Source organism: Salvelinus fontinalis, chromosome 36 (assembly GCF_029448725.1).
Source record: "Salvelinus fontinalis isolate EN_2023a chromosome 36, ASM2944872v1, whole genome shotgun sequence".
Taxonomy (NCBI): Eukaryota; Metazoa; Chordata; class Actinopteri; order Salmoniformes; family Salmonidae; genus Salvelinus; species Salvelinus fontinalis.
Window position 1 is genome coordinate 23,025,313 of NC_074700.1, and position 20,359 is coordinate 23,045,671.

The 20,359-nt window shown below is 42.3% G+C and overlaps 1 protein-coding gene across 1 annotated transcript; it reads left to right on the top strand.

Moving 5' to 3' along the window:
* The first annotated feature begins 14,276 nt into the window (after positions 1–14,276).
* sox19b (SRY-box transcription factor 19b) lies at positions 14,277–19,909 on the top strand. Its single transcript, XM_055901071.1, has 2 exons — positions 14,277–15,395; positions 17,414–19,909. Exons 1-2 carry the CDS (start codon positions 14,755–14,757, stop codon positions 17,658–17,660), a joined length of 888 nt encoding a protein of 295 aa, XP_055757046.1. The 5' UTR covers positions 14,277–14,754; the 3' UTR covers positions 17,661–19,909.
* Positions 19,910–20,359: the final 450 nt, after the last annotated feature.

The following is a 20,359-nucleotide window of genomic DNA, read 5'->3' on the forward strand; positions in this document are numbered from 1 at the left end:
TATATTGTAAATTGGAATGGTAGAGTTATGTCCTTCATGGAGTTATCAGAATTGTATGGAAAGGTCTGCTCAATCCAAGAGTACAACCAATTGATTACAGCATTGCTCCAAAAATGGAGGAGGCGGGTGGCAGCGGGAGGAGGTAGGGAACTGCCCAATATAAAGGATAAAAACTGGCGGAGGAATAAAAATAGCTGAAATAGGAAAGTATACCACTTTCATTTGAGGAACAGGATGTTGACAACTGTGCCATACAGATTGCAAAATGGTTGGGAAGAGATTTTTGATGTACCGATTCCATGGTACGAGGTGATATATAAAACAACGCAAGATTCAAGACTTCGTACTTTTCAGCTAAAATTATTATATAGAATTCTTGCCACCAACAAAATGTTGAATATTTGGGGCATAAAATCATTGAAGCTTTTGTTGTGAGGATACAGAATCAATAGACCATTTATTTTTGGTATTGCCCTCAGGTAGCCCTTTTCTGGTCTCAGGTTCAGGAATGGCTGAAATGCATTCCATTGATCTAAAATTGACCCTAAAAATAGTACTGTTAGGAGATCTGTTGAGACCGGATCAGTCAATTACTAATATACTAATACTCTTAGTAAAAGTATTTATCTTCAACTCGCAATCTGTGGATTCTATTTGATTAGATAGATTGAAATTGTACGTTAAACATCACAGCATAGTTGAAAGATATGTGTTGTGTAGAAACCTGAAGTGGGTGGCCAGCAGAGATAGATGGGATGGGCTGAGGGAAGCTGAGGGTTGGGATGCGGAATTGGAGACAAGTGGGAGTGGAGTTGCTGTGTGGGAGATAGAATGATGGTCAAAGATAAAAGTACAACTTTTTTTTTTAAAGTTAAAATTAAACATAATAAAAAGTACATTTGAATGACACTAAGTGGCAGTGTTTTTACAACTAATGCCGGTTGGCCTGAGGCTGATTTTGTGCAGGTGTTTGTACACATGCATATACACACACTCTCATTCAAATGAACACATACAAGAACACATACATGTAATAGTGCCAGACATGCACACAAACATATAAAGTAAACATTGCTGTTATGATTTTAGCTGTCCTTAATGTCCTTTGTCTTAAGTGTATTATTATTATATGTATTTATTTTTGCATTGTTGTTTGCTGTTTTCTTCTGTCTTTTCCTTTTTTCTCTTTAGTTCATTCTCTTGGTTGTTGGTGCATTGTGGGGTTCTTGGGGGTGGGGAATGGAATTAATTTTATTTTTTATTTTTTTTCCTAGGGGGGGGTCTGTGGGAGGGGTCTCGAATGGTTGAGGGACAGCTATTGGGGAACTGTGGGGGGATCTTGGAGGGTTCGGGGTCACGTTTTTTGGCCTGGTGGTAGATCGGGCATTGACCCTGGATGCTTCTGTGTGTCGCTCTGAATCTATTGGATGACTGGTATGATGTAGTTGTTGAGCGGCTTCACTGCAAATGCACTGCTCAAAAAAATAAAGGGAACACTTAAACAACACAATGTAACTCCAAGTCAATCACACTTCTGTGAAATCAAACTGTCCACTTAGGAAGCAACACTGATTGACAATACATTTCACATGCTGTTGTGCAAATGGAATAGACAAAAGGTGGAAATTATAGGCAATTAGCAAGACACCCCCCAAAACAGGAGTGATTCTGCAGGTGGTGACCACAGACCACTTCTCAGTTCCTATGCTTCCTGGCTGATGTTTTGGTCACTTTTGAATGCTGGCGGTGCTCTCACTCTAGTGGTAGCATGAGACGGAGTCTACAACCCACACAAGTGGCTCAGGTAGTGCAGTTCATCCACGAAGGCACATCAATGCGAACTGTGGCAAAAAGGTTTGCTGTGTCTGTCAGCGTAGTGTCCAGAGCATGCAGGCGCTACCAGGAGACAGGCCAGTACATCAGGAGACATGGAGGAGGACGTAGGAGGGCAACAACCCAGCAGCAGGACCGGTACCTCCGCCTTAGTGCAAGGAGGAGCACTGCCAGAGCCCTGCAAAATGACCTCCAGCAGGCCACAAATGTGCATGTGTCAGCATATGGTCTCACAAGGGGTCTGAGGATCTCATCTCGGTACCTAATGGCAGTCAGGCTACCTCTGGCGAGCACATGGAGGGCTGTGCGGCCCCACAAAGAAATGCCACCCCACACCATGACTGACCCATCGCCAAACCGGTCATGCTGGAGGATGTTGCAGGCAGCAGAACGTTCTCCACAGCGTCTCCAGACTCTGTCACGTCTGTCACATGTGCTCATGTGCTCAGTGTGAACCTGCTTTCATCTGTGAAGAGCACAGGGCGCCAGTGGCGAATTTGCCCATCTTGGTGTTCTCTGGCAAATGCGAAACGTCCTGCACAGTGTTGGGCTGTAAGCACAACCCCCACCTGTGGACGTCGGGCCCTCATACCACTGTCATGGAGTCTGTTTCTGACCGTTTGAGCAGACACATGCACATTTGTGGCCTGCTGGAGGTCATTTTGCAGGGCTCTGGCAGTGCACCTCCTTGCACAAAGGCGGAGGTACCGGTCCTGCTGCTGGGTTGTTGCCCTCCTACGGCCTCCTCCACGTCTCCTGATGTACTGGCCTGTCTCCTGGTAGCGCCTGCATGCTCTGAACACTACGCTGACAGACACAGCAAACCTTTTTGCCACAGTTCGCATTGATGTGCCATTGTGGATGAACTGCACTACCTGAGCCACTTGTGTGGGTTGTAGACTCCGTCTCATGCTACCACTAGAGTGAGAGCACCGCCGGCATTCAAAAGTGACCAAAACATCAGCCAGGAAGCATAGGAACTGAGACGTGGTCTGTGGTCACCACCTGCAGAATCACTCCTGTTTTGGGGGGTGTCTTGCTAATTGCCTATAATTTCCACCTTTTGTCTATTTCATTTGCACAACAGCATGTGAAATGTATTGTCAATCAGTGTTGCTTCCTAAGTGGACAGTTTGATTTCACAGAAGTGTGATTGACTTGGAGTTACATTGTGTTGTTTAAGTGTTCCCTTTATTTTTTTGAGCAGTGTATATTGTATGTTTCGAATATTCAATAAATAAAAAATAATAGTAAGTCTCTCACTGTTGCCGCTTGTTATAGACCCCCCTCAGCCCCCAGCTGTGCCCTGGACACCATATATGAATTGATTGCCCCCAATTCATCTTCAGAGTTCGTACTGTTAGGTGACCTAAACTGGGATATGCTTAACACCCCGGACTTCCTACAATCTAAGCTAGATGCCCTCAATCTCAAACAAATTATCAAGGAACCCACCAGGTACAACCCTAAATCCGTAAACACGGGCACCCTCAAAGATATTATCCTGACCGACCTGCCCTCTAAATACACCTCTGCTGTCTTCAATCAGGATCTCAGCGATCACTGCCTCATTGCCTGCGTCCGTAATGGGTCCGCGGTCAAACGACCACCCCTCATCACTGTCAAATGCTCAATAAAACACTTCAGCGAGCAAACCTTTCTAATCAACCTGGCCCGGGTATCCTGGAAAGATATTGACCTCATCCCGTCAGTAGAGGATGCCTGGTTATTCTTTAAAAGTGCTTTCCTTGCCATCTTAAATAAGCATGCCCCATTCAAAAAATGTATAACTAAGAACAGATATAGCCCTTGGTTCACTCCAGACTTGACTGCCATTGACCAGCACAAAATTATCCTGTGGCGTACTGCATTAGCATCGAATAGCCCCCGAGATATGCAACTTCTCAGGGAAGTTAGGAACCAAAATATACAGTCAGTTAGGAAAGCAAAGGCTAGCTTTTTCAAGCATAAATTTGCATCCTGTAGCACAAATTCCACAAAGTTTTGGGACACTGTAAAGTACATGGAGAATAAGACCACCTCCTCCCAGCTGCCCACTGCACTGAGGCTAGGAAACACTGTTACCACCGATAAATCTACGATAATCGAGAATTTCAATAAGTATTTTTCTACGACTGGCCATGCCTTCCACCTGGCTACCACTACCCCGGCCAACAGCTCTGCACCCCTCGCAGCAACTTGCCCAAGCCCCCCCACTTCTCCTTCACCCAAATCCAGATAGCTGATGTTCTGAAAGAGACGCAAATCTGGAACCCTACAAATCAGCCGGGCTAGACAATCTGGATCCTCTCTTTCTAAAATCATCTGCCGCAATTGTTGCAAGCCCTATTACTAGCCTGTTCAACCGCTCTTTCGTATCGTCTGAGATCGCCCCTCTTCAAAGGGGGAGACACTCTAGACCCAAACTGTTACAGACCCATATCTATCCTGCCTTGCCTTTCTAAAGTCTTCGAAAGCGAAGTTAACAAACAGATCACCGACCATTTTGAATCCCACCGTACCTTCTACACTATGCAATCTGGTTTCCGAGCTGGTCATGGGTGCACCTCAGCCATGCTCAAGGTCCTAAACTAAATCAATACCGCCATCAATAAAAGACAGTACTGTGCAGCCGTCTTCATCGACCTGGCCAAGGCTTTCGACTCTGTCAATCACTGCATTCTTATCGGCAGACTCAATAGCATTGGCTTCTCAAATGACTGCCTAGCCTGGTTCACCAACGACTTATCAGATAGAGTTCAGTGTGTCAAATCGGAGGGCCTGTTGTCCGGACCTCTGGCAGTCTCTATGGGGGTGCCACACGGCTCAATTCTCGGGGGACTCTTTTCTCTGTATATATTAATGATGTTGCTCTTGCTGCTGGTGATTCTCTAATCCACCTCTACGCAGGCAACACCGTTCTGTATACGTCTGGCCCTTCTTTGGACACTGTGTTAACAAATGCCATACAACACTCCTTCTGTGGCCTCCAACTGCTCTTAAATGCAAGTAAAACGAAATGCATGATCTTCAACCGATCGTTGCCCGCACCCGCCCGACTAGCATCACTACTCTGGATGGTTCTGACTTAGAATATGTGGACAACTACAAATACCTAGGTGTCTGGTTAGACTGTAAACTCTCCTTCCAGACTCACATTAAGCTAAACATACCCTCGTAAAACTGACTATCCTACCAATCCTTGACTTCGGCGATGTAATTTACAAAATAGCCTCCAACACTCTACTCAGCAAATTGGATGTAGTCTCTCACAGTGCCATCCATTTTGTCACCAAAGCCCCGTATACTACCCACCACTGCGACCTGTATGCTCTCGTTGGCTGGCCCTCGCTTCATATTCGTCGCCAAACCCACTGGCTCCAGGTCATCTATAAGTCTTTGCTAGGTAAAGCCCGCCTTATCTCAGCTCACTGGTCACCATAGCAACACCCACCCGTAGCACGTGTTCCAGCAGGTATATTTCACTGGTCATCCCCAAATCCAACACCTCATTTGGCTGCCTTTCCTTCCAGTTCTCTGCTGCCAATGACTGGAATGATTTGCAAAAATCCCTGAAGCTGGAGACTTATATCTCCCTCACTAACTTTAAGCATCAGCTGTCAGAGCAGCTTACCGATCACTGCACCTGTACACAGCCCATCTGTAAATAGCCCACCCAACTACCTCATCCCCATATTGTTATTTATTTATTTGCACTTTTGCACCCCAGTATTCCTTCTTGCACATCATCATCTGCACATCTATCACTCCAGTGTTAATGCTAAATTGTAATTATTTCTCCACTTATGGCCTATTTTAATTTTTTTATTTTACCTTTATTTAACTAGGCAAGTCATGCTGACAACATGAGTGTAGTTTAAAACTTGTTTTACCAAGACATTATTTAATTTTTTTCTACAAACTCCAAAAGTTGATAATCAGGCTGTTAACACCTGATTATCAGTCACTTATAGCAGTGTGGTAATTCCCATATTTTTTTTATTCCCCAACAATTCGGGAAATTTCTCCTGATAGCGCCCTCATTATCCGAGGTGAAAACACTTCTCACCATTCCTCCCTCAGGTTTGACATATTAGTTATGACGTACAAGATTCGAAACTCCACACTGGTTAAACGCGCTCTTTATTTTATTCACCGTTAAATATCATGTAGCGATGGCGCATTGTCGTGGATAAGGCTGCTGCGAATTTGTTTCCAATGCAAATGCACCCAATGCGGCAACCAGTATTCGGGCTGCACAGCGGCCACTGCTACCGTCTACTGTCATCCACAGTAGGCGACAGCCGACATTATTGGCAGGTATCGCTCATCAACACCTGCCTTGAGGATGGCAGATGCGTCTCTAAACGTCCGGGGCAACATTTGAGTGTAATGTTTACTGTTAACTTTTTATTGTTTATTTCATTTCTATTTATTATCTATTTCACTTGCTTTGGCAATGTAAACATATGTTTCCCATGCCAATAAAGTCCTTCGAATTGAATTGAGAGAGAGAGAGAGAAGCGGAGGTGTGAAGATAATTATAGATAATGACCCCGAAACTATCACATGGAGGAAAGAAAAGAAGGAAGGCTTGATATTATAACACCAAACTAATCCTCGTACATTTGTCTATTGACATAACTAATACTATTACATCCGCTTTGGTCTTGTGTGTTGCTTTTGAAAGTTCCTGAATGAAAGTTCCTGAATGTAGGCTATTGCAAGTATCGACTTGAGTTTCAAGAGTGTTTAAAATAATTAAAATAATTAAAGGAAAGGTTACTTTAGCCTTATATAAGCCTATATTGTAGCCCAAGTAACATCATAGGCTACAAACTAGAGGTCTTCACGGCTCCACCCGAACCCAAATACCGACACCCGAACCAGGACCAAAATTCAAACTTTTCCCTCTAGTCCGGGTTGGTTTGATTCTTTCGGTTCTCGGTCTATTTAACTCCAGCTGATAGACTCAAATGGACCCGACCAAGGCTCTTCATAGCCCATAGCAGATATATATAGCACCAGTCAAAAGTTTGGAAACAACTACTTATTCAACGTTTTTTCTTTATTTTTACTATTTTCTACATTGTAAAATAATAGTGAAGACATCAAAACTATAAAATAACACATATGGAATAATTTAGTAACCAAAAAAAGTGTTAAACAAAGTAGCCACCCTTTGCCTAGATGACAGCTTTGCACACTCTTGGCATTCTCTCAACCAGCTTCATGAAGTAGTCACCTGGAATGAATTTCAATTAACAGATGTGCCTTGTTAAAAGTTAATTTGTGGAATGTCTTTCCTTCTTAATGCGTTTGAGCCAATCAGTTGTGTTGTGACTTCAAAGTAAGGGTGGTATACAGAAGATAGCCCTATTTGGTTAAAGTCCAAGTCCATATTATGGCAAGAACAGCTCAAATAAGCAAAGAGAAACGACAGCTCATCATTACTTTAAGACATGAAGATCAGTCAAGGCAGAACAGTTTAATAACTTTGAACATTTGTTCAAGTGCAGTTGCATAAACCATCAAGCGCTATTGTCATGCCCTGGCCTTAGTATTCTTTGTTTTCTTTATTATTTTAGTTAGGTCAGGGTGTGACATGGGAAGTTTGTGTGTTTTGTCTAGTTTAGGGTGTGTGTATTGTTTAGGGGGTGTTGTATAGTGTATGGGGTTGTGTTCAGCAGAGAGTTCTAGGAAAGTCTATGGTTGCCTGGTTTGGTTCTCAATCAGAGACAGATGTCATTAATTGTCTCTGATTGGGAGCCATATTTAAGGCAGCCATAGGCTTTAGGTGATTGTGGGAGATTCTGTCACGATCGTCTTCTTGAGACAGATTGGACCAAGGCGCAGCGTGTGCAAAATACATCTTCTCTTTATTTTGAAGATGAACACGAAACACTTATACAAACTATACGAAACAACAAACAACCGTGAAGCTACAAACAAAAGTGCACACACAAGCTACTTACGTTCAACATAGACAATCTCCCACAATCACCTAAAGCCTATGGCTGCCTTAAATATGGCTATGGTATACATAAATACTCATAAACGTGACTAAAAAATATAGGGTGGACAGCGATTGATAGACAATTTAATTCTTAATACAATCGCTGATTTACATTTTTTAAATTATCCTTACTTTTCAATACAGTTTGCGCCAAGCGAAGCTACGTCAAACAAGATGGCGTCCTAAGCGATTAACATTTCTCGACAGAAACACGATTTATCATAATAAATTGTTCCTACTTTGAGCTGTTCTTCCATCAGAATCTTGGGCAAATAATCCTTTCTTGGGTCTAATCGTCTTTTGGTCGAAAGCTGTCCTCTTGCCATGTAGAAATGCCCATTGCGTTCGGCATGAACTGGAACCGTGCCCAGAGATTCACAGTGTCTCAGAAATAAATGTCCCAAAATCGCACTAAACGGAAATAAATTGCTATAAAACGGTTTAAATTAACTACCTTATGATGTTTTTAACTCCTATAACGAGTAGAAACATGACCGGAGAAATATAACTGGCTTCACTAGTGCTTGGAAAAAGTGCAGGTCGGTGTCCTCCGCGCGCCTGACGCACCTGGAAAAGAGTTCCTACCTACACGTGTTTTTGTTTTATAGGGGCTGTGATTGGGCAATCGATACCATTCAAATCGTCATCACGTAAAGGCATCCAGGGGAAGACGTAAGCAGTGTCTGTATACTCATAGCAATAACAGTGGCCTTTTAACTGACTCCAGATCAGGGGCCAAAATGTGTGAAATCTGACTCCATGTCAGGGAAATTGCTGTAGAATGAGTTCTGTTCCACTCAGAGACAAAATTTCAACGGCTATAGAAACTAGAGACTGTTTTCTATCCAATAATAATAATAATATGCATATTGTACGATCAAGAATTTAGTAGGAAGCCGTTTCAAAAATTACACGATTTACATAAATAGTGACAACAGCACCCCCTAGCCTCAACAGGTTAACCTTTATTTAACCAGGTAGGCCAGTTGAGCACAGGTTCTCATTTACAACTGCGACCTGGCCAAGAAAAAGCAAAGCAGTACAACACAAACAACACAGTTACACATGGAATAAACAAACGTACAGTCAATAACACAACAGAAAATCTATATATAGTGTGTGCAAATGTAGTAAGATTAGGGAGGTAAGGAAAAAAATAGGCCATAATGGTGAAATAATTACAATTTAGCATTAACACTGGAGTGATGATAGATGTGCAGAAGATGATGTGCAAGTAGAGATACTGGGGTGCAAAGGAGCAAATAAATAAATAACAATATGGGGATGAGGTAGTTGGGTGGGCTATTTATATATGGGCTATATACAGGTACAATGATAAGTAAGCTGCTCTGACAGCTGTTGTTTAAAGTTATTGAGGGAGATTTAACTTTCCAGCTTCAGTGATTTTTGCAATTCGTTCCAGTCATTGGCAGCAGAGAACTGGAAGGAAAGGTGGCCAAATGAGGAGTTGGCTTTGGGGATGACCAGTGAAATATACCTGCTGGAGCGCGTGCTACAGGTGTTGCTATGGTGACCAGTGAGCTGAGATAAGGCGGGCTTTACCTAGCAAAGACTTATAGATGACCTGGAGCCAGTGGGTTTGGCGACGAATATGAAGCGAGGGCCAGCCAACGAGAGCATACAGGTCGCAGTGGTGGGTAGTATATGGGGCTTTGGTGACAAAATGGATGGCACTGTGAGAGACTACATCCAATTTGCTGAGTAGAGTGTTGGAGGCTATTTTTTAAATTACATCGCCGAAGTCAAGGATTGGTAGGATAGTCAGTTTTACGAGGGTATGTTTAGCAGCACAAGTGAAGGAGGCTTTGTTGCGAAATAGGAAGCCGATTCTAGATTTCATTTTGGATTGGAGATGCTTAATGTGAGTCTGGAAGGAGAGTTTACAGTCTAACCAGACACCTAGGTATTTGTAGTTGTCCACATATTCTAAGTCAGAACCGTCCAGAGTAGTGATGCTAGATGGGCAGGCGGGTGCGGGCAGTGATCGGTTGAAGATCATGCATTTCGTTTTACTTGTATTTAATTAAGAGCAGTTGGAGGCCACTGAAGGAGTGTTCTATGGCATTGAAGCTCGTCTGGAGGTTTGTTAGCATAGTGTCCAAAGAAGGGCCACAAGTATACAGAATGGTGTTGCCTGCGTAGAGGTGGATTAGAGAATCACCAGCAACAAGAGTGACATCATTGATATATACAGAGAAAAGAGTCTGCCCAATAATTGAACCTTGTGGCACCCCCATAGAGACAGCCAGAGGTCCGGTCAACAGGCCCTCCGATTTGACACACTGAACTCTATCTGAGAAGTCGTTGGTGAACCAGGCGAGGCAGTCATTTGAGAAACCAAGGCTATTGAGTCTGCCGATAAGAATGCAGTGATTGACAGAGTCGAAAGCCTTGGCCAGGTCGATGGAGATGGCTGCACAGTACTGTCTTTTATTGATGGCGGTTATGATTTAGTTTAGGACCTTGAGCGTGGCTGAGGTGCACGCATGACCAGCTCGGAAACCAGATTGCATAGTGGAGAAGGTACAGTGGGATTCAAAATGGTCGGTGATCTGCTTGTTAACTTGGCTTTCGAAGACTTTAGAAAGGCAGGGCAGGATATATATGGGTCTGATATGGGTCAAATGATCTATTCATAGTCACTTCGCCCTTACCTACATGTACAAATTACCTCAACTAACCTGTACCCCCACACACTGACTCGGTACCGGTACCCCTTCTATATAGCATCATTATTGTTATGTTATTGTGTTACTCTTTTTTACTTTAGTGTATTTGGTAAATATTTTCTTAACTCTTCTTGAACTGCACTGTTGGTTAAGAGCTTGTAAGTAATCATTTCAGGGTAAGGTCTACACTTGTTGTATTCGGTGCATGTGACAAATAAAGTTTGATTTGAATTGATCACCCGACCTCAACCCAATTGAGATGGTTCAGGATTGAGTTGGACCGCAGAGTGAAGGAAAAGCAGTCAACAAGTGCTCACCATATGTGGGAACTCCTTCAAGACTGTTGAAAAAGCATTCCAGGTGAAGCTGGTTGAGAGAATGCCAAGCGTGTGCAAAGCTGTCATCAAGGCAAAGGGTGGCTACTTTGAAGAAACTAAAATATAAAATATGTTTTGATTTGTTTAACACTTTTTTTGGTTACTACATGATTCCATATGAGTTATTTCATAACTTTGATGTCTTCACTATTTTTCTACAATGTAGAAAAGAGTAAAAATAAAGAAAAAGCCTTGAATGAGTAGGTGTGTCCAAACTTTTTAATGGTACTGTATATATATTCATTTTCCGCTAAAGGGGGATTTGATTGACGCATAGAAAGCCCAGCCAACATATAAGGGCCAATTTGTTAACCAGAAGAGCAACTTGGGTCCAATCGGGTCTGGTCTAGACATGGACTCATTAGGGTACGAGTGGGGTCTGGTTGTCACCGAGTCTATTCTGGTTCGGGTCTGACTATTCTCAGATCCGTTCGGTTCCGGGTCCAACTTTTTGGACTCGAGAAGACCTCTACTACAAACCACTAAAATCATGACAGAAATCACTCAGAAATGTGATCCTATTTATTTCAGATTCGTCTTTGATTTCCCAACAACAACGGTCACAGACAGAATATAGGCCGTATAATCTATACTCATATCCCAAGGCACATGTGTAGAAATGTGAACGAACCCCACATTTAAGTGATTAGTAAGCTCTAATAGTAAACAGACAGTACAATAGCACAGGTGCTGCCGCATCAGTCCATTAGTATTTAAGGAAAGCCCCGGACAATGGTGTGAGTGGCTGTGCTTTTGTCAAGCAGTAGGAATAGAAAACCTTGTTGCAACTTGCTGCTGCGGATTTAAACTGTGTGTGTGTGTGTGAGAGAGAGAGACTGGGACAGAGGTCCTCAGTAGGAGAGTTGTTTTTGTAGAAGAAAAAGGGAAAAAACAGACTGCAAAACTGAATGTAAAAAAAGAGAGAGAGAGAGGGAGTGAAGGGAAGAGAGGAGAAAGGGAGGGAGTGTTGGAAAAGATTCCAAAGGGGGTTGTCTTGGAAACGGAAACGGCAGAGTGGAGCCCCACAATCCCTGGTTTGATTGGTGTCTGGGCGTTACTGTCAGTCACCAACAGAGACCAACACCTGGCCTCACCAGAAAACACACACACACACACTTTCTCTCACACACACGCAAACACATACATACACTCACATGCACTCACTCTCTAAGGCTTTTCTCCCCCACTCAGCACACCTGCACTCTAGGGGCCTAAACAGAACATACACAAACACACACTCTTACATGACAAACACCTGCATCTAACACCTGCATCTAACACACTCTCTCCCTCTCACACACTTACACACACCTGCGATGCAAAACACCCTTCAACGCACCTGCCCCTCAAGCACACACTGAGACCCAAACACGGCGAGACAGAGCGAGAGAGAGAGAGATTTGAAATTTCTTTATTATTTTGGAACTTCTGTGAGTGTAATGTTTACTGTTAATTTTTATTGTTTATTTCACTTTTGTTTATTATCTACTTCACTTGCTTTGGCAATGTTGACATATGTTTCCCATGCCAATAAAGTCCTTAAATTGAAATTGAATTGAGAGACACAAGAAAAGGGCAACCAGTGAAGAACAAACACCATTGTAAATACAACCCATGTTTATTTATTTTCCCTTTTGTACTTTATCTATTTGTACATAATATGACATTTGTAATGTCTTTATTCTTTTGGAACTTTTGTGAGTGTAATGTTTATTGTTAACTTTTGTTTATTATCTAGTTCACTTGCTTTGGCAATGTTAACATATGTTTTCCATGCCAATAAAGCCCTTAAATTGAAATTGAATTGACAGAGAGATTTATAATGTGTGTCAATCAGGTGTCAACCAGGTCACTCTCACAGAATCTGTTTTATCTTGTCAGTCAGATGTCTCTCTCAGAAACTGTCCCACTCAGCACACCTGCACTCTATACAGAACACATACACAAACACACACTCTTACGTGACAAAGACCTGCATCTAACACACTCTCTCCCTCTCACACACTTACACACACCTGCTACCCAAAACACCCTTTAACACACCTGCCCCTCAAGCACACACTGAGACCCAAACACAGCGAGACAGAGCGAGAGAGAGAGAGAGAGATTTATAATGTCTGTCAGTCAGGTGTCAAACAGGTCACTCTCACAGAAACTGGCTCACCTATTGGGAGGGTGGGGGGGGGGGGGCTCCTTTCTAACCTGAGAGCTGGCCTGGAAACTTCCTGTGGGCCAGAGCTAGTGTCACACATACACACACACACATATCTGTGTGTCACCTGCATGCTAGAAACCTCAGAGAGCAACTAAAGATGTTATTGTGACCTGACCACACCATTACCCTGTTTCAAAGTAGCCAAATTAAAATCACTTTAAAAGTGCTTTGAACATATTAATAAAATGAAAGAACCAATTTATTATGCATACACTGTCTGTCTATATTATACAAAGATTTCCACTTGTATGATATCAAGTGATTCCAACCAGTGTTTGAATGAACTTTGTTTACATGTTGAAATTAAGTTGAACTAACTTCTGTGCCCAGAGGGAAATGATTTGTCCTTATCTGACCTTTTGATGGAGCCAGGAAAGGAGCAAAGCCCCATCTATCTGCTAGACATCACTTGAATGATGACTGGTCTTTTTCCTTTCAAAAAGAATAGTATGAAAGGAAGAATGAAGTTAGGTACTGGGTTGATAGAGAGCCAGAATGCCCCTGGTAGGTTTGGGAAACATTGACCTACCGGTATTCTATTGGATCTCCAGCATTAGAAAAGCGTCTATTTGGCTGAACCAACAGACCTCATTCTCATGGAACCCCACAGGAATTCTTTGCGCCATTGTAATCGTATCAATACCATGTATAGAAGCCGCAAACGTCTTTATAGGCTAACAATCGTTTGAACGAGGTCAGACGTCTAGAAAAGCAGCAGACACACTCTGACACAACACACTGTGTCGATTCGTTTGGTAAAATTAGTTTGCTGTTGTTGTGGACTTTGTTGTTGTGGTTACAAGTGCTACAGAAGTAGCCTTCTATTCAATAGCCTTAAATTGTCTTGACATTATCATGAAAGAAATACATCGATGAAATGTGTTACAATATATTAATGTTTTATAATACGTTTACATGTTATGTGTTTTACTCCTAATCATGGAAGCACAGCAAGTAGACCCATTTTATAGACGCCGATCCATGCGTACGCTGTGTGCCAAACTACCAATGCCATCGAATGATTTTTAAACGTTTCATTATAATAATTGGAGCTAAAAACACACTTTTAAATGGGTGTATCGGGATTATTTATTTTTGTTCATCAACAAGTGCCCGCTCTTGCAGCACATGCAGCTCGCGCCGGACCCACCTATGGTGATGCAAATGAGCGCGCGCACGGGGGAAGCCCATCGCGCCCGTGGATTGGTCCCGACTCTTGGAATACAATTATCTCGGAAAAACCCGACGAGTGAAAGGGAAGAACTTTTTGTCATCACGCAGGTCTCTTCAGTTTGAGAGAATCGAAGCGCTACAAGTGGTTGTCTGCAACTGCGCCGAGAACCTACTGACTGAAGGAGTGTTTTTTTTAAACAGCGCAAACATTTCGAGTTTACTTTTCTCTCCCATGATTGAGGTAATGATCACTTTACATACCAACTCGTAATTTAATCCCTGTGGTTCGAAGCGGGTGTGTCTTCAGTGTTCTTATTAGTTAATTAGTTGATTTGGAACACTTGGTGCGTTCGGCTTCGCCCAAAACAGGCGACATAGGCTGTGACTGTTTAGTTTACTTATCCATTTTTTAAATTTGAACTGAGACACTTTTTTTTAAAGTTCCAAACAATGTATAGCATGATGGAACACGAGCTGAAGCCTGCTGGGCAACAACAGCACCAAACGACCCAGGGCATGTCCCCGGTCACTGGAAACATTGGCAACTCTCACCTGGGGTCCAAATCCGTGTGCCCTCCGGGCGGGGACCCAATGGACAAGGTCAAAAGGCCCATGAATGCCTTCATGGTGTGGTCCAGGGGGCAGCGCCGCAAGATGGCCCAGGAGAACCCCAAGATGCACAACTCTGAGATCAGCAAGCGGCTAGGCGCGGAGTGGAAGCTGCTGACAGACGCCGAGAAGCGACCGTTCATCGACGAAGCCAAGCGCCTCAGGGCAGTGCACATGAAGGATTATCCCGACTACAAGTACAAACCACGGCGCAAGACCAAGCCCCTGCTCAAGAAGGACAACCAGATGGCGAAGTACCCTCTCTCCGCCGGGAACCTGCTGGCCGCAGCGGCCGCGCAGGGCCAAGGTGGGAGCGCCAGAATGGAGAGCTACGGATGGGGCCCAGGGGGAGGTTACGCTGGGATGCAGAACGAGGCCCTCGGCTACACTCAGCAGCTGCACCGCTATGACCTGTCCGCGCTCCAGTATCCCCAGGCCATGACTGCAGCACAGACGTATATGAATGGAGCCAACACCTACAGGTAGGCTATGTTCTGTTCCATTCTTCCACATGTTCTTCTTGTAAATGACTCGAGGAACAACATGTAGCGTCACATGCGCTTAGACTACACGTAATTCCTGTTTGGGTATTTTTTTAACCTTTTAAATGAAGGTTGATGCGTGTACTTGTTTTCCATTTTGCCCGTCAGCTCCACTAAATTGAGAATTTTTCATTCGATTATTTGGTCTATTAAGTATTGTAAGCTTGAAGAGGTCACCTTCGTAAACCTTGGTCTACTTCAACACTTGCTTGAAAGTTTGTATCCTGCTTTAAATGGCCTCTATATAAAGTATCATCTGAATGGAAGATTTAATATCAGTTATGGTAACCAAGGCACTCACTTTCTCGAAGTCAAACAGTGGAAGGCTACAGCTATTGAAGATGACGAATCAATGTTCCAATCATCAAAACCAATTGTTTAATCCAATAAAATGGTATCGGGTATAGGCCACTTTAGGCCTAATTACAACAGCACAATAATACGTTGTGGCTGATATTCTGAAAGCCAAGATGAATTATTAAACCCTTTAACATTTGCTTTTTACTGCGTTGTCAATTGCACTAGGCCTATGTCAATACTTGTAGGCTTTACCTATCCTATTTCGTTATTGTTTTAACATATATATTCAACAATTAGAATAATGGTATTTTATTTGTTTATCCCTTCTAATTAGTTGAGTTACTATAGTTTAGTCAATATTCACATGGGCCAACACGCTCACACAAGTGGATCTGATCATCTGTTAGTTGCCAAACTGGATCTGCTGGCCTGTCAGAAATGAAGATTCATTATAACCCGTGTCATGACTCTCGACAAGTCACCCACCCAGCACAGAGCCATAACTTTTTGTTTTCTTTTTGCTAATTATATTTTTTTTTCAGAAGATGACTTTGTTGTTTTTTTGGTTCAGAAAAGATCAATTTACTGCACATATTTTATGATATTATAATTTAGATTATTTTGCCAAAGGACCTGTATAGGCCTTAAACCCGTAAGTTAGAACTGTAAGTATAACTGTTACAATTTATTAAAATATGCTACCTTTTTGTCTTAATAACTTTATTCAATATTAAAAAGGTTATTCGTTTGAGTGTAATGTAGGTTGTTTACTTGGTTTCAGGCCTGTGGAATGAGCTTGTGAAGAGGCCCACTATGAGAAAAGCTTTGTGTGTGTGGTCCTTCACCCTCAATCCTCTAGTCCGCTTCAGTGCCTTCTTCCAGGCCTCTTCTAGAGAAAATATAACAAAAAAGTATACTTTTAAACAACTCCTTTTCAGTCTTACGATATTTTAAAATGTTCTTGTCTGAAGTTTAGTTGGTTTATGGTGAATTCCGATTTAGCTGTAGTGAACCTAAAGGAGGATGTCTGTCGTTCACTTTACAGTGTGGTAGTCATGTTGGTGGCCTAACCAGTCTGGGCCTGCCCTAGCTGTCCCCAGCCCCACGCCCAACACTCATGCCTTTTGTAAACATGGTGAATTCCATCACGTGTATAGGGCTCTCCCTTCGGGTGACTGGCCGTTCTTTCATGTTGGTCACATCAAGTCTGTTACGCATCATCATTTTTATTCATATGGGTTGGTCTTTAAATCAATATGCCCTTTTATTACAAAACAGCTATTTAAAATGAAACCCACTGAACTGCAAATTACACCATATTGAGTTTGAGGCTATTTCAAGAGGGTGCTATGCTACAGATCCTTCCAGCCGATTTAATGCTTTCTAAATATTTTTTTGTTGCTTGAAAGTGGTTTGAGATTATTTTATGTAAAGAATAGCGCTACTGAAGTTGATATTATTAGGACATTTCAGATGCATTGAATAGTGTAATGGGCTGTTCAATATATGCTACAATTCTACCTGAATTGGGTGACTTCAGTTGCATGGCCCAAAAATGTCACACCGTAGCATTTGACACTAGCATGTCACACTTTGACATTGCATGGCATAACATTGATATTGTTCAGTCGCTAACTGTACCTATCTCTCCTCCCCAGCCCCATGTCCTACAGCAGCAGCTCCCAGCAGCCCAGCCCGGTCATGTCCATGGTGAAGCCAGAGCCAGTATCACACTCCCCGGCTGGTGGACCTAACCACCACCGCGGGCCTCTCCAAGGGGACCTGAGGGATATGATCAGTATGTACATCCCCGGGGGGGAAGCCAGTGACCCGGCCGCCCAGAGAGGAGGCTACAGCGTCCAGCAACACTATCTCAGTGGGACCGTTCCCCTCAGTCATATCTAGGGACCGGTGGGGGTAGTGACTGGAATTGATGTTGGGTGTGCCCGGACACAAGTTAAAACGCACCCCCGGAACTGAAAACCACAGCCTTAGACACACTCATTATGGTTCCGTGTTGCATTAAAAACAGCAGTGACTTTATAGGAAAGGTTATTTTTCTACCTCTGCAATTTTAACTAGAATCCCTTCGTCTGCCCCATTCCGTCCCAAGACTGGGTGGTTTGTTCAGTCTCCCAGCCACTGTTTGGATGGAGACCTGTCCCTTCTCTGTGAACTATGAAGGACTGCTGTATTATACATATGATCTTTACTTCTCTCCATGATGGCAACGTTTGTGTGTGTACATATTATGGTTTTTTTCCTCTTTGACAAAACTGACCTTGACATCCACAATCTTGGTTCAGAAATTCCCAGGCTCTATGTATGTTTCAAGACTCTATAATGTTCACAACGTTCCATTGTATTCTCCTACTGGCACGGTAGCGTCGGCCCCTTGGGTTGATGGGTAATCATCACGACCTAAACCAACAGGGATGGAGACATGACTTCTCTCAAATGGCACCCTATTACCCATCATGCACAAATTGGATCCGAGCACTATGGGCCCTGGTCAGAAGTAGTGCACTATAGAGAGAATAGAATGCCATTTTGGATGCAGACACAAAACCCACAATGGAGGGGCCCCACCACAGGAACACAACACACTGGGAACTGGGTTAGCCAATCAAGGTCCTCCAAGGGCCAGTGACATACAAATCACATGACCTGCCACAAGGCTTGAAAAGATTCTGATTCCAGAACTGGGGGTGTGTGGCCCAATGGGGCCTCTCTCAGAACAGACCATCTCAAATCAACTAGATGCCTGCTAGTGAAGTGAACTAGATGGAGAAATGCACAACTTGAATGAAGTGACTTATTTTGTTTATCTGTATGTATGGCCTCTTTGTTATGTGCTCTTGTTTTTAAAGCCAATCTGATACCATAGGATGACATGGTAGAGTCTTGTTGTCCAATCTCATGAGTTCACTGAATACAATGGGAAAACAGTATATGAAATTATTTTAACTCCTGTTTAGTAGCAGCAACTGTCCAAACCACAACCTCATTTTAGTGTAGTTTGAGTATAAAATGTTTAACATAACAGCATGGTTTAAAGTTAACATTACGCCTTGTTCCTGCAATGAGTTTTAATGCACCATTATTATTGTTTGTTAGTCAACTATTTTGACCCTTTTTTTGTAAATGTTTGGAGTTACACTGCTGGCAAAGTCCTAAGTTGCTACACTGCTTACTGTTCAAATATCCTCTGTATTCTGCAGGTTTTAACTGTGTTCATAGAACACTCGTAACTGTTATAAATGCTGCATTCCATTTAATTGTTTACTTCAGCTCAAAGTTTTAGCTAGATATTTTTTTACCAAATACACATTAATGTTCTCTAGTTTGGCAACTGTGTATGGATTTCTACTTTTTAGACTTGTTCAACCAAGCACTGTTATGACACTCTGCCCGTGCAACTAAAGGTGGAGAATTAAAATATTTTTATTTTACATTAAACTTCTGTTATCTAACTTCTCATGTTTGTATTTGAGCTGTCAGTTTTCTGCTTGAGGTATTTTCAGATACCGTGTAATATTTTTCTATTATTCTACAAAAGGAGTTGCCATGTTTTCTCAAGTTGCTTGAACAAGACTTAGGGGGTGATGGTTAATGTTCCTTCATTTGACAGCCCCTGCTAACCCACATTTATAATAATTTAGTCAACCAGTGCTGCTTAAAGTTTATTTTATATATAGTGAAAAATGTCTGTTTGCAAGTGGGTGACCTAGGCTATGAAAGTGGTAGAACCATTCTAACAGATGGATAGAACTGGTCATGTTTTGACAGTCTCCTAGTATTGTGCAATCCAAACATGAACTTGCTTGCATTGAAATGGAAATTAGTACCTAAACTTTTAAGTTGAGGTAGGGTTAATTGTAATTTTAAATGAATAATTAAACACGACTGTTTACATTGCAATCCAAGTGTGTTAAACTGAACTTTATTCTATTTTCTATATAGGTAAATCCTGGTTGTGTGTGTGTGTGTGTGTGTGTGTATATAGTGAGGAAAAAGGCTTGCAACTTTTGATGTGCATAGTGTATAAATATTTTTAAGGCCCTGATACTAAGGTTTACATTTTTTTTATTTTTTTTAAAACTCATGTTCACATGTGGCAAGGATGACAAGTATTAATAAAAATTACAACTCTGGTCTACAAATATATTTCTTGTTGCAGGCTTTCAGCAGTTTCTTGGAACATTAAGCCATGACTTATTTTCTAAGCTATATAACATTGTGTTCACTGACTTTTGGAAATGCACTCTTGTAGGCCTATTCTGTTTATTCCAATTGAGTCTTTTCACAAAGAACGCACCATAGGCTATTCTATATGGGAAATGTCTGACACAGAATAGATTTATTGTGCCAGTTAGCATAATACACAGATTACACACGTCAGATTGAGAGGTCGATTCAAATAAGGTTTTGCTATGGGAATCATTTGGAGCCGGATTTATAATTCGATTGAGATGGCCTATTTTGTCGGGCAAAGTTCAGAAATAAATGGCATAATACAGGCTTAAATAAATTCAAGTGCGGGATACTAACTTAATCCGATAGTTAAAGCAAGCCAATAGACCTACGTTTTTAAGCTTTTGTTA